The 13,639-nt window shown below is 46.2% G+C and overlaps 3 protein-coding genes across 6 annotated transcripts; 1 reads left to right on the forward strand and 2 right to left on the reverse strand.

Moving 5' to 3' along the window:
* Positions 1-246: 246 nt before the first annotated feature.
* LOC117145415 (14-3-3 protein epsilon) lies at positions 247-7,179 on the reverse strand. 4 transcript variants are annotated; one of them, XM_033311059.1, is made up of 4 exons: positions 6,966-7,179; positions 1,985-2,454; positions 1,735-1,915; positions 247-1,667 (listed from the first exon to the last, which is right to left on the reverse strand). In XM_033311059.1, the coding sequence occupies exons 1-4, from the start codon at positions 7,027-7,029 to the stop codon at positions 1,600-1,602; spliced, it is 783 nt and encodes a 260-aa protein (XP_033166950.1). In that variant the 5' UTR covers positions 7,030-7,179; the 3' UTR covers positions 247-1,599. The 4 variants fall into 4 exon arrangements, with proteins under 4 accessions (XP_033166950.1, XP_033166948.1, XP_033166951.1 ...); XM_033311057.1 differs by having other exon boundaries at positions 247-1,670; XM_033311060.1 differs by having other exon boundaries at positions 247-1,655; positions 6,966-7,178.
* Positions 7,180-7,721: 542 nt separating this feature from the next.
* Positions 7,722-10,522, forward strand: LOC117143810 (ribosomal protein S6 kinase delta-1). Its single transcript, XM_033308656.1, has 3 exons — positions 7,722-7,917; positions 7,979-9,712; positions 9,772-10,522. The coding sequence occupies exons 1-3, from the start codon at positions 7,822-7,824 to the stop codon at positions 9,988-9,990; spliced, it is 2,049 nt and encodes a 682-aa protein (XP_033164547.1). The 5' UTR covers positions 7,722-7,821; the 3' UTR covers positions 9,991-10,522.
* Positions 10,438-13,568, reverse strand: LOC117143811 (homeobox protein Hox-A3). The gene is made up of 2 exons (XM_033308657.1): positions 12,371-13,568; positions 10,438-12,020 (listed from the first exon to the last, which is right to left on the reverse strand). The coding sequence occupies exons 1-2, from the start codon at positions 13,279-13,281 to the stop codon at positions 11,105-11,107; spliced, it is 1,827 nt and encodes a 608-aa protein (XP_033164548.1). The 5' UTR covers positions 13,282-13,568; the 3' UTR covers positions 10,438-11,104.
* Positions 13,569-13,639: the final 71 nt, after the last annotated feature.

Below are 13,639 nucleotides of genomic sequence, written 5' to 3' on the forward strand. Positions count from 1 at the left end.
CTGGAGAGATGGTTAGTTGGGTGGTGGGGCGAAAAGTTCGAAATCTCTACAAATTACATAAGTGGTAGGCATAGAAAATATACAAGTATATATGTATACAATATATATATATATATATATACGTATATATATGTACCGTTGTTTTGTTTTGTATTCTTTTTGTTTCTTGTATTTAGCAACTACAAATACTTTTCTATATTATTAATATGATTCTTTGTTGCGCAAGGTAAGAGATTATGAAGAAAATTTGTTGCGATTGCGATGGAGAACTCAAAACGAAAGGCGAAAAACAGAAATCCACCAAATTCCCGTTCGATTGTTCGGTTTCGTTTCATTTGATTTGACCATGCATGGGTGTGTGAGTGTGAATATGAGTGCGAGTGTGAGAGAGCAAGGAAACGCTAAGAGAAAACAAACGGCTCGTATGCGTAATATGGGTGTCTGTGTGGGTGGTGGGTGTGTGTTTGTCTGCGTGTGTGTGTGAGTCTGTGCGGGTGTGTCGGTGTTATTGAACAGTACACTTACATACATACAAATTTAAGCTTAAGAATTCGTTTTGAATTTCGCTTAACTAACATTCCTTTTTCTCATTTAATATAGTTTTTAGCTTTTTGCGTCTTTCATTCTGTTTGCTCATTTCGTTTCGTTTACTCCATTTACGTTTTATTCATGTATTAAATTTAAATTAATTGCTGTATTTTTTCCTTACATTTTCGACTTTATGTTTTACTTTTACGTTTGCGCTTATTAAATGGTTTTTCGTTTTTATTACCTCGTTCTCACGTTTATTATTGGCTTAAAATTAAAGTTGTATTTTACGTGTTGCTGTCGTATTTAAAGTTTGTTTTAAAAATTAATGCATGCCAACTCGATGAAATTTGCTTTGTGATTTACTCGTGTGATTGTTACTCAATTTTCGTTTAGTGTTTCGACTTTCGTTCTTTTCCTGCTTGTGTCGTTTTAATGTGTTTTGTGGTTTAAATGAATTTTATTTGTTTCGTTTTTGCTTCTCATAATTAAATATAATATTTATTCAAATATAATAAAATGCTTGGTTTCTCGAATGCAAAAAATTCAAATGTAGTAGACTTGATGTTGCAGTTTTCTAACGTTAAGGAGTCAATTTGCGAAGCGACGCCAACTTAATAGTACCGCGAATTTTTTATGTTGCGATTCGATTCTGGGCCGCAGCAACAGCCGCGCCACGCCCACCAGGCCGCCCAATTTTCAAACATTTTGCTTGGTTTGTTGTTTTTTTTCTTTTCTGTTTTTGTGCTGTTGTTTTCCATGCTGTTTATTGTTGATGACAAATTGTGGTCCTGCTGGTTTGCTTGTTGTTTTCATGTTGCAAATATGTTGATTCACATACGGGTGCTGCTGTTGTGGTAAATCGACTGCCATTGTTGTCGTCGTTGCCGGGAAGTTGTTGTTGCCGCATTGGTTCCATGTTGTTGTTCTCGAAGTTGCTGTCGTGTTGTTGTGGTTGCTTTTGTTGTTGTTGATTTTGTTGTTGTTGTATGCATATATATTATATGGTATTATATTTACTTTAGAAGGTATATAATGTGTTTTAAATGGAAGGGCGGGGGTTTACTTAAATTACGACACGTCCTGATCCTCAACATCCTGGATTTGCTCTTTGGGCTCGCCATCACCTGCGTTGGGGTCTACTTCTTAGTATAATATTTAGAACTTAATAACGGAGCCGAACAAGTGGGTGATATTACAACTTACCTTCTGCCTGCATATCGGACGTCCATAATGTGAGGTTGTCGCGCAGCAGCTGCATGATGAGTGTCGAGTCTTTGTAGCTCTCTTCGCTCAGCGTATCCAACTCGGCAATGGCATCATCGAAAGCGGCTTTCGCCAAGCGGCAAGCGCGGTCCGGCGAGTTGAGAATCTCATAGTAGAACACCTGCAAGGATTTGGACATATATATATAGAAAACATAAGACGACATCATGTCTCTTCAATCATCACTCACCGAGAAGTTCAATGCCAAGCCCAAGCGGATGGGGTGTGTTGGTGGCAGATCGTTCATGGCAATATCGCTGGCCGCCTTGTAGGCAATCAGCGAGTTCTCTGCCGCATCCTTGCGGTCCGAGCCGGTGGCGAACTCGGCCAGATAGCGATGGTAGTCGCCCTTCATCTTATAGTAGAATACTTTGCTTTCGCCGGATGTGGCGCATGGAATGAGATGCTTCTCGAGCACGTTCAGTATATCCGAGCAGATGTCGCGCAGCTCCTTCTCCACCTGTCCGCGGTAGGTTTTGATCATCTCCAATTTCTCCTCGGCCCCCTTGTTCTCCTCCTTCTGTTCGATCGAGGTGATGATGCGCCACGAGGCACGGCGTGCTCCAATCACATTCTTGTACGCCACCGACAGCAGATTTCGCTCCTCGACGGTCAGCTCTACGTCCATGGAGGCGACCTTCTTCATGGCCTCCACCATTTCTGTAAATGAGGACATAACAAATGAAAGGTGTGGTCTTTAGTATACAAGATGTTTATAATAATTATCTGCAACATCTCAAACCAAATTATATATATATGTATATATGTATATTCATTCTGCAATTCCTAGGGAAAATATACATCATAAAACAAATACTTCATTTGAGTGAGTAAGATGTAGTTTTTATGATGTAATTTAAGCAATGCTATCAGACGCTATTTTATCAACAATTTCGTAGAATACAAATGTTTATATGATTGTTCATATAACTTTTGAATTTCTTTCATATATATCATGTTAAGATTTAGAACAAAAGCAAACATTTGAATTGGAAAACCAAACGTATATGTATACATACATTATATATATTTTGCGTAGATAAATTTATCCAAGGTATGGAAGGCTTGTTATCTGGACTTTCCTCCCGCTTGTCCTTGTCCCCCCGCGACAGTCTAGACTACCTATTTTCCATTTCTTATCGGCGACACGCCCAATCCGCGATGATATATAAGTTATGCACATATATTTATGCATAAGTTGGCGTTGCGTCTACGCCCGATTTAGCTGGTTTTGTCATACCAATACCAATATGGGGCAATCCAATCAGCCGGTGATAAGGGCGGCTTCCGCCACATTGTTGCACCCAAGCCTATCGGCCCCATCGGGCATCTCTATCTGCGTCTGCATCACCATCTAAAACTGCGTCATGAGTCACATGTTCGGAACTCAACACGGAAGCAAGCAAGGAGTTCGTATATCAAATTAAAGTGAGTAAGTTAAGAGCTGATATCATTAGGCGCTTTCACTTCCCTTTTCAAGTCAGTCAATTTAAGTCGAAATATATTTCGAGGTTCATTCAAATGCTTTTCGGGCATATGATTAGTATTTGGAATTATAAAAGATTAGTTTTTGATATCTGGCCAAAGGAAATGTAAGATATTTCCGAGCCAAATCATCTAAATTATCATTGCAGTGCTGTCTGTCTGGGCAAAAGCAGTTGCAGGCTAACTATCTCGGGCATATCTGGTTGATAACAATACAGAGCTATGCTATACTATACAAAATATTGTAATTGTAGCGCGTTTGCTGACTTGCACTGTCTGCCCTCTCTCTCGCTCGCACCCGCTGCCCGTCAGCTGCTGACGTATTTCGCACACCAACACCCCCCCACACACTCATACACACACACAGGCATCGGGACATTTGCCGACTGTCTGCTTATTAGTGCGATTTTTGTTGTAGCACGTATTTGTGAAAAATAGCCAATAAAGTTGCATGATTCACGAATATTTGTGGCTGCTATTGAACTTCAAACATTGTTGTTCGCATTGGCGGGCTGCTTGAAACCAATGTGTATGATGTGCACACGCATTTTACAACGCTTGCCAGCGCTGCTGAGTTACGCATAAAAAATGAACTAGAAAGTGGGTATGGGGGGAAAGAAGGGGGGAGCATAGTTGGGCGGTGGAGGGTGGCTGGTATCCTTGCTGCTTTAAAAGTATACAGCACATGTTGCTTAGTAGTAAGTAATCCACAACCAATTATGAGACATGCGCGTCAGACCAGTCACTAAATAATGTACATATAGCAAGGCGAAAATCAATAAACGCGTCCCAAAAATAAAGACCCAAGTCCCGCGGGCATGATAAATCATTTGCGGAACCACGAAGTGGTAAAAAGAAATGTATGGAAACTTCTCGAATCATCTGAACGTTCAGGAGAAATTGCAAAGTTATCGAAATACTAGCAAATATGAAAAAACTAGGTAGATATTTTCAACGAAATTTTGGGGAAAATAGTATGGAGGAATACATTCTAAGTAGATTCTTGAGCAGTTGAACTGTATTTGCAAAGCATTTTTCATAATTTTTCTTATGAAAAATGATTAATCTTTTTCGTAAACAAGTTGATTGCAAAGATGAGCATGGTCATTTGAAATGCGTTGTTTTTCCAAGAAATAAGTATTGGAATTTGATAAACTGGCGACAACCCTGCAATGGCAACCCACCACCACCACCCAGAAGTACAAAGAAGTCACGCGAGCTGGAATGAAAGATTAGGACGACATAGGGAGCAAAAGGAATGGGCAGGATTTTCCACCCCCTACTACCAACACGCCCCCAGAGATCCACCCCCTCCCTTATGAGACGCCTGTGGGTGTGTCATGCGCTCGTGTGGATGTGTGTGTGTGAGTGCGCGTGCTTTTGTGTGTGTGTGTGAGTCGCATAAGGGCGCAGCAGCTGAAAAAACATGCGCACATACCGTTACAGCGGGCAGAGAATGTGTAATTAGACAAAGGAAGCAGCAACAACAGCGCCTAAAATGGTGCAATTTGAGCAAAAAGGCGAGCAACAAACAAAACACACCTAACACCACCCCCACCCAACGCCCATCAATCAACCGTATGTATGCTACTTTTTCCACTCAGTTTTTTTTTTGTCTGCCTTTTGCGCATATTGACGACATTGACGAGAACGAACATCAACGGAAAAAGCAGCGCGCGACCTCGAAAAAAATGTAGATAGAACGCAGAGAGCGCAAGATGGAAAGAGCATGGAGCGGAGGATGGCGGCGGGGGTGCAGGGGGCAGCACCTGAGAAAGCACACTTAAAGGCTGACGTTAATGTGTGCAGAAAAGAGGAGCGGTGGTGTGAAGAGGAGCGGAGATCAGGGGCGGAGAGGGCGAGGCAAGTTCAGATTGGGGGCGCAGACATTGCCGGCTGGCGGCTTCGCCGCTCCGCTTCGCTCTCCACCGCGCTCTTTCTCTCTCTTCGTGCGCAATGGTGTTGGTGCTCCAGCATGAGCTCCACCGCAAAATGTCCGAGTGTGACAAGGCCAACGCCAAGTGCTGCACACCAACGCACACCGATGGGCGAAAATAAGAAGACAAACATGTGATACAGACACAAATATCCCCACCAGTGGTGTATGTATGTATGCCCTGTTTGTGTGTGCTAATAGTTGATTGACTTCTTTGCCGCCGCCACCGCCCGTTAATGTTGTCAGTTTTGCAGGCAATTAGTTGCAGAGTACTGTTGCAATTATTGTTGCTATATTCGCTGCCCAAGTACAGCAGCAAAAAGAAACGGCAGACGGAGGAATCGCCAAATGTTTGTTAACTTTTTACAGCCACTGTGCAGCGTCGCCGACACTCTGACACACTAGCCATCTCGTTTTGGCGCACGCAGCGTTTATGGCAATTGGTTAAGCGCGCGCTTTTTGCAAATGCCGTATTTGCCATCCCCCTCCCACTGCGACTATATTTGCATTTTGAGCTGGCTTTTTAATTAATTGGAGTATTTTTAATTAAATATAAGCAAAGGCTTCAGCAGAAGCAACAATAAAAACCGCCCGGCGGACACTCATCGGCACACTCACACCACCGTGCAAACACACACACACGCGCATGCATACATGCGCAAAAGCATGAGTAATGCGAGAGTAACAGAAGAAGCAGAGAAAAATTTTATATTTCCTTTTTTTCGCATTATCAGACAGGGTTGCCAAGTGGCCGCATAACTGCTTGCAACTAGCGGCAACTAATTTGCATAAATAAAGAATTAAGCAATAGGCAGAAAGTGAGAGAGGGAGACAGCCGGCGACACAATCGATTCATTCATCGATTTTTCGCAGCAACGGCATGGTGACGACGCCGCTGCTGCTGCGCATGAAAAGCACATTTCGTGGAAAAGGGAGGTGGAGGGGTCTGAGAGAGAGAGGACTGCCCCCTACCCCTGCCCCACAATCATTGATTTTGGGTGTGGAATAAGTGTATTTAACAAACTAGAATCCCCGAAAAATGTGTCGTTTCTAGAAAGTTACGCCTTGACAACTACTAAGAAAAAAGAACGCGAGCTGGAAACAACTGCAAACAGCCCTTAGCAACCAAGGAAGAAAATGAAATGCTAGCTGCCGCGCAGCCCTCGCTCGCAACGCCAAATACACAAAATTTTCCCCTTCTAAACTAATACTATATAGTTCCAAAAAAGAAAGAGCGGAGGAAGAAAAGCAAACTATTTGCTGTAAATTATAATACGCAATTCCGTTTCTTTCTCTTTTTGTGCAAAACCACGCGAATTTTTGCCGGTAAAAATCAGGTTTTACACTCTATTCATCTCTTTTCGTTCTTCCGACGCTCTGCTTCTTCTTCGGCTTCTTCCTCTTCTTGCTGTTTCCTCCATCTCCCGTATTTCTCCCGTCTTTTCGCAAGAAATACTACTCATCGCGACGCTGCGTCGCTTCGACTGCAGCTATAGCGATGAAAATTGAAAATTTCCATCGTTTTCTCTGGAAAAAACCTTTCAATTGGCAAATTTGGACGAAAAGCGGAGCTCTAGACTTTTCAACGACCACGCGACGACGCAATGGATCGGGAAGACAAAAAAAAATCCCAGGCGACCCCTCCCCAAAAAAGTTGGCGCTCCTCAGTCGAGAAAATTTTTTCCCTACTCGCATTTTTCTACCGTTTTCTACCATTTTTGCTACCATTTTTTTCGGAATCACTACTCACCGTCGTAGCGCTCGGCCTGTTCGGCAAGCTTTGCCTTGTACACATTGTTCTCGCGCTCAGTCATTGTGTTGAAGCCTTTTCGGTTAAATTAATCCACAGAAAAAATTATTTAAATGCTCCCGGTACGTGCGGCGTCGATTTTGCTTGCTGCCTGTGATTCGTCGCCTTCTTTTTTCTCTACTTCTCGAGCGGTGTGACCGTATCGGGCGGCGGTTGAAACACTAAAATTGATGGGCGATGGCCTAATGACGGGCTTAAAAACGCATCACGCGTACCGTGCGCATGCGCCGACGATGGTGGTAAAATCGGATAAATTTCAATTTAGATTGTATTGCTATTTAAATATTACTTGCGAAAATCCGTTAAATTTAAGCTATTATTCGGAAATTTTAAAATGTAATAGTAGATTGACATATTTAAAAAAGCTATAGCTTTTTTTATATGTTGCATTATTTCAACACATGAAGCAATGTCATTAGTACAGACTCCCACCTTTTCTGTGCAATTCAAATTGCTAGTAGTCATGACATAACCCATATGCACTGTAGCCTATCGATAGTTAGTTTCGATAGTTTTCGATTGGAGTATAAATTTTAAATTTTAAAGTGTGACCGTTTTTATAATTTTAATAAAAGTGTTTAAAAACAGTTATTTATTAATGGCTTAATATTTTATTTCTAATTTATAAAAATAAGCTACTTAATGCACATATTTAATTTCGAAGTCCGGAAGTGGTTATTTTGGTCTGCTTTGGTCACACTAGCTTTAATGTTGCAAAAACGTTGGGGAAAAACGACATTTGATATGGGAAATATGTTTAGAAACTAAACCGCGAGGTCTTGCAGCAGCCACCAGAATGAGTCTCAACCTGGGCGGCTGGATCCACAGCTTTACCGTCACGGACACCCAGGAGCACAAGGGCGGCTACACAATATACAAAATCACCTCGATTGTAAGTCGTTTTTTGGGGGGCAGATGAACCTTGCCAAATAGTAAACCTCACCCACTTTTAGGTCTTCCCGAGGTCGGTACCTCAGGCTCTGACCTGCCTGGTGGTGTGGAAACGGTTCCACGATGTCAAGCGGCTGCATCGCGAGCTTAGCCGGCGCCACAAGAGTCTCCAACTACCCGGCAAGTTGCCCGTGCCCACAGATAGCACATATTTCAAGCGATTCGATGCGGCTGTCATCCAGCGGCGAAAGGAGTACATCCTGCAGTTATTAGACTTTGCAGCCCAGCATCCGGCGCTGTACAAGTGCTCAACCTTCACGCAGTTCTTCCAGGAGACGCCATCGCCAAACGGATCGCCGCTCAAGAAGCTATATGTGGAGCGATCCCTGCGGCTGCAGACGGAAGACAATGGCTGCGGAGGTGGTGGTTCGGAAACAGGAACTTGCGCTGGAGCCATAGCCGACATTTGCGATAAACTAGACTTGCCCTATGACCCACACGATGCGGGGGGCATCACGCCTCTAGATCCGCGCTGTGATAAGGAGCAAACGAACAATGAATCCCAGGCCAAAGAAACTGAAACCGAATTAGAAGCGAAACAGGAGCCTAAGACCGATGTAGCGCCGCCAAAGAGGGATTATCTCCGCCTTCTGACGCCCATGGCTTCCATAGAAAGCGACGACAGCGACTACATATATGAGGCGGCTCTAGAGTTCAGTCATGCCGTCCAAGCGGAGGTTAACCTGGAGTATGCCGAAGCCCACGAGCGGTACAAGCATGGTGTGGACCTGCTGCTCAATGGGGCCAAGCAGGATAGCAGTGAGGAGCGCAGATTTATAGCCAAGGCGAAGATAGCCAAATACTTGGCGCGGGCTGAGGAGATACACGCCAATTTCCTGGCCAACGACTGTCCGACGAAGAAGCTGCAGTTCCAGCTCTCGCTGGACACGACAGACGACGGTAGTGCGACCCATTTGGAGTGCCCCTGGAATCAGTTGGCACGCTACAAGGTGCTGCAGGTTCTCCAGGACCGTGTGATGCAGGTGCAGTGTGTGACGAAATCCCAGCAGCCGGCTGCCATTATGAAGGGCGTCGAGAAGCCGGCCAGTCACTCGCTGACACAGAGCATCTTTCTGCCCCAACAGGTGTCTTACATGGTCCAACTGCTGGCCTACTTCCAGTCGGAGCAGAAGATTTTCCTGCTACTGCGGCAGGCGGAGGGCGGCAGGTTGTACGATTACCTGCAGAGCTACACGCCCACGAGTAGTAAGAGTTTCAATTATGGAGAGCTTTTTCCCTCGGACCAGCCGGAGCCGGAGGAGAAGGAAACAGAGGAGCAACCTCTGACTTCGGACAGCGACGTCAGCGATTTGGTTCGCAGCTCCCAGCAGCTTTTAAAGTCCGTAACCAACACGCTGAGCAATTTGCAAGCGGGAGTTGTTACACCCAAAAGAAATAAAAAGGTGGATCAAAATCGCATCCGAAATAAACCCATTCCGGAGCAGTGCCTGCGTCAGTGGGCTTGCGAACTGGCCATCGCCATACACAGTCTGCACGGCAAGGGCGTCATCCTGCGCGATCTGCACATGGGTAACATCTTACTGGGCGCCAAGGGTCAGCTGCTGCTGACCTATTTCTACCAGAACGAGGGTCTAACCTCGGACGACAACTATGTGCACAAGGCGCTGAGCTTGGAGGCAGTGGCTAATCACTTTGTGGCACCAGAAAGACCGCTCACTTTCCGCTCGGACTGGTGGAGCTACGGCGTGGTGCTCTATCAGCTCCTGCTGGGAGTGGTAAGTTTCGAGTACTCGATTAAAAATGTTTGGATAATAGCAATCTGCTTATTTTCCAGCCCTACAAAGTCACGCACCCGGGGCAACTGGACCTCTATGGTTGTGTTCAGTATCCTAGTGAGTCGTTTGAGATTTCAGATCATGTCAAGGATCTGCTGGAGCAATTGCTTCAGCTCTCGCCGGAGCTACGTTTGGACTACGACCAATTGCAGGCTCATCCATTCTTCAAAGGCATCGATTGGCAGGCGGTTTTGGAGCAGGGAACTGAGTCCACGTGAAAATAGGAACTATTTGCTTTGCTATTGAGTCCATAAAGTATTTTCTTATTTCTGTACTGTACCTGAAATCCCATTTGTGATTCCTTGCTCAGTTCTCATTGGCATTGATTTTGATTTCTATCAAAGAATCTGAAGTCGCTCCACACCGATTACTTTTGTTGTGAATCTGCTATATTACTTTTAATGCTTGTCTCCAAGAACAAGTGTATAACCATATGTTTTTTATTAGTCTTTTATGTTATTCCTTTTTTGAATTGGAAGCTGATCAATTATTGGTACAAAATACGATTTATTTAAACGTCTATTATATACATTTGCAAAGTGTCCTAGTGTATGTAATTGTTTACAATTAGAAATTAAACTAAATTGAATGTAGTCGTAACAAAATTTGCAAGCCGTTTTACAAAATTAGTAAGTAATAAATTTGTAAAGCCAAATGAGCTAGTATACAATATAAAAAGCACTTTATTGTCTAACTACACAACAGCAAATGGAACTTAGCCTACGAGTAGGATAACTAAAACTAAGTTTGTTGGGCAACGAAGTGTCCCAGTGGGAGGGAGGTCACTCGTCACCCGTGTTTTGGTAAGGCACATTTGGAATGCATTCTGGGGGCGGGGCTCTCGTTGCAGAGCCCCTAGCCCTGGATTAACCTAGACTTAGACTGGAGTAACCGCATTATGATTTGGCAAGACTTGTGGATTCCGTTGTTGTTGCAACTTGCGTCATTAAACCTAAAAGGAACCTATGGCAATATGGAAACAGTGGCCAGAAACTGCGTGGGACTGGCCAGAAAAACTCCAAGGGAGTGGAAATATGTACTAAAGACAATATATTATCAAATTAAATATCAAATTTTTGGACTCTCCCCAATTCTTGAATGCAACTAGTTTTAAGTAAACCGATGATGAATTCTACTACTTATGAGGCTTTATCTTTGGGAATCCGCTTTTCTGGAGCCCCACTTTCAGTCGGAGAAACACAGTTGGAAATGCTGCACACTCCACGCCCCCATCCCTTCAAAATGGCCGCCGGAAACGGGCGTTCGGCGTGCTGATGGGCGTGGCCCAGCGTCGCTGATGTTGTTGCTGTCGCCGGTGTGTGAGCATTTCTCTCAGTGCAAAAAAGGCGGCAGGACGTAGCTCTGTGCCTGCTGCGGCTGCTGCTGCTGGCCGACCTCCTCGCTCTTGATCACAGTCTGCATGCCGCCGCTGTCGTTGTCATCGCTGCTGGTGCCGCCCGCGGATGCAGCTCCTCCCGTCGCCGTGGTCACATAGTGCTGGCCCTGCGCCTCCACCAGGTGACAGCTGGCGCCGGGACTCAGCTCCAAACCAGCGCCACTCTGATGGCACTGCAGGTGCACGTATTTGGCCTCCTCGGCGCTCAGGTACTTGCCATTGAGTTGCTGCTGCTGCTGCTGTTGGTGGGCATGGACGGTGACCAGTGTGCCGTCGGCCAGTTGCTGCTGCTGCTGCTGGGCGGTCTGCAGTTCCGCCGTCTGATAGCTGCCGCCATTGGCCACCGACTCATCTCCGTTTCCGGCCACCGAACCGGATGTGGCGCCAATTTCCATGCGCGTGGGACTGCCGTACTCGTAGTGGCGCATCGGGAAGAGCTGGCTTTCGTGCACATAGGCACCGTACTGGCCGGAATAGGTGCCATACGGACTGGCCGCCGGCGAGAGCAGGCTGAACTGGGGCGTCAGCTCGTAGGGCGTCTGGTAGCTGGTCCAGCTGTCCATGCTGCCCGGCGGCGTGACCGTCGTCGTCTGCGGATAGCTGGTGAATGGTGGGGCTAGGGTTCCGGGATTCAGTGTCGCCGTCGGCGGCGTGCTCGTCTTGATGTAGCCCGTCTTGCGCGGTGGCTCGTGCTTGCGCCACTTGGCGCGTCGGTTCTGGAACCACACCTGCACACGGGATTCGCTCAGATTCAGCTTGATGGCCAGCTCCTCGCGGGCGAAAACATCCGGATACGGAGCACGTTCAAAGGCACGCTCCAACTCCTCCAGCTGGTAGGCAGTAAAGGTGGTTCTGAAGGGAAAAATTGAAAGTAACGAGGATTAGGTGAAAGTCTGAATGGGTTTCGTACAGAAAAAATAAAAAAAAGCTAATATTCAATCTATAGTATCTATTTGTATTAAAAAAGAGTTCTAAACTGAAACTATATTTTAGAATATTAGAAAATATATCTATCTGCTATGGGATCTCATTATCTGATAATTAGCCCCCCAGATTGCACGGGATTCCGTATGAGTTGCTAGCAATGTCCTTACTCCAAATTACTCATACGCCCCGTGGTCACGGTCATAAATAGCAAGTGCTATCATCTTGCGCCACATAATTTCATTGATTTCCCGTCGTTAAATTAATTGACAGCTTACCTCGTCTTCTTCTTCTTGATGCCATTGGGATCGCCCTTCTTCTTGCTGCTGCTTCCGTCCTTTTTGGCTGCAGGAGCTGCCACGCCCCCCGCTGTGCCCGCCGCCCCCTGAATGCCAACGACGGCGGAGGAGGAGGAGTTGGCGTTGCCAGTGCCATTGGTGGTGCCATTAACCACCGTGGAGGTACTACTCGGCGGAGTAACTCCAGCACCACTCGCCTCCAACTGCGAGCACATCTCATCGGGCTTCTTGAGCTTGCCCCCGGCGGATCCTCCGTTGATCATGACGGGTGAGGAGTCCTGGAGCAAGCCATCACTGCCATGATCCAAATGGTCCAGATGATGCGGACTGCCGCCGTACAGATGCTGCAGCTGCTGCGGCTCGTACTGATCCTTGGGCGACGAGGAGTAGTCCAGCTTGCCATTGAGCGGATGATAGTCCAGGATGCCCACCAGCTGTTGCTGCTGCTGCTGCTGCTGGGAGGATTGCTTGTGCAGCAGGATGCCATTGTGGCTGGGCGGGGGCGTGGCCGTGTAGTGGTGATGGTGTTGATGGTGCTGCTGCTGCTGCTCCACCAGCTTCTGCGGCGCACTAATGTACTCGTACTTCTGGCTGGGCGAGTAGCAGCCCATCTTGTTGACGAAATCCAGCTTGGTCACATAGTTGGGCGATCCTCCAGCGCCGCCAGAGCCTGCTCCTCCTCCTCCGCCATTCGGCAGTATGGTGTTGCAGTCGGGCAATCGTTGCTGCTGCTGATGCTGCGGCTGTTGGCTGCACAACTCGTGGACACTGCCCAGCATCACGGGATGCATGGCCGTTGTGGTGGGCATCAGTGGCTTGGCGCCCAGTGGATTGAGTGGCCCGCCGCCGAACTCCCCGAAAATGGGATCATCGAAGCTATCGTGCTCCATTCTCCTCCGCGACTCTAATCCTTGGAACGCACACAAATAACACACACACTTAGCACACAAGACACTAACTAGCTACAACACTTTTGCCACTGCGACACTTTCAATCCATTTAGTGTATTTGGATGATTTTGAACTCGATTACCGCTGCTGAGTTTCGAAATCAATCAGTTGTTAATTGCATTTGGCAAGCACATAACTGGGCTGCTGTTGCTACTTTTCTATCGGTTGGGATGTGGAATATATATATGTATATATATGGGAGTAGAGCCGCACGCTCACCGCTCGAGTCTTTGGCCTTAATTGACTCGGCTACTGGCGATGATTGTCCTTTTATACCGGCGCAGGCGGCAGCGCAGCA

Source organism: Drosophila mauritiana, chromosome 3R (genome assembly GCF_004382145.1).
Source record: "Drosophila mauritiana strain mau12 chromosome 3R, ASM438214v1, whole genome shotgun sequence".
NCBI classification, from domain to species: domain Eukaryota; kingdom Metazoa; phylum Arthropoda; class Insecta; order Diptera; family Drosophilidae; genus Drosophila; species Drosophila mauritiana.

Coding starts and splice junctions, on each gene's coding strand:
- LOC117145415 (XM_033311056.1), bottom strand. CDS start 7,029: ATGACTGAGCGCGAGAACAATGTGTACAAGGCAAAGCTTGCCGAACAG. Junction 2,455..6,965: donor ACAGGCCGAGCGCTACGACG/GTGAGTAGTGAT, acceptor CCTCATTTACAG/AAATGGTGGAGGCCATGAAG. Junction 1,674..1,734: donor GTCCGATATGCAGGCAGAAG/GTAAGTTGTAAT, acceptor TATTATACTAAG/AAGTAGACCCCAACGCAGGT.
- LOC117143810 (XM_033308656.1), top strand. CDS start 7,822: ATGAGTCTCAACCTGGGCGGCTGGATCCACAGCTTTACCGTCACGGAC. Junction 7,918..7,978: donor TATACAAAATCACCTCGATT/GTAAGTCGTTTT, acceptor ACCCACTTTTAG/GTCTTCCCGAGGTCGGTACC. Junction 9,713..9,771: donor ATCAGCTCCTGCTGGGAGTG/GTAAGTTTCGAG, acceptor CTTATTTTCCAG/CCCTACAAAGTCACGCACCC.
- LOC117143811 (XM_033308657.1), bottom strand. CDS start 13,281: ATGGAGCACGATAGCTTCGATGATCCCATTTTCGGGGAGTTCGGCGGC. Junction 12,021..12,370: donor ATCAAGAAGAAGAAGACGAG/GTAAGCTGTCAA, acceptor TTTTCCCTTCAG/AACCACCTTTACTGCCTACC.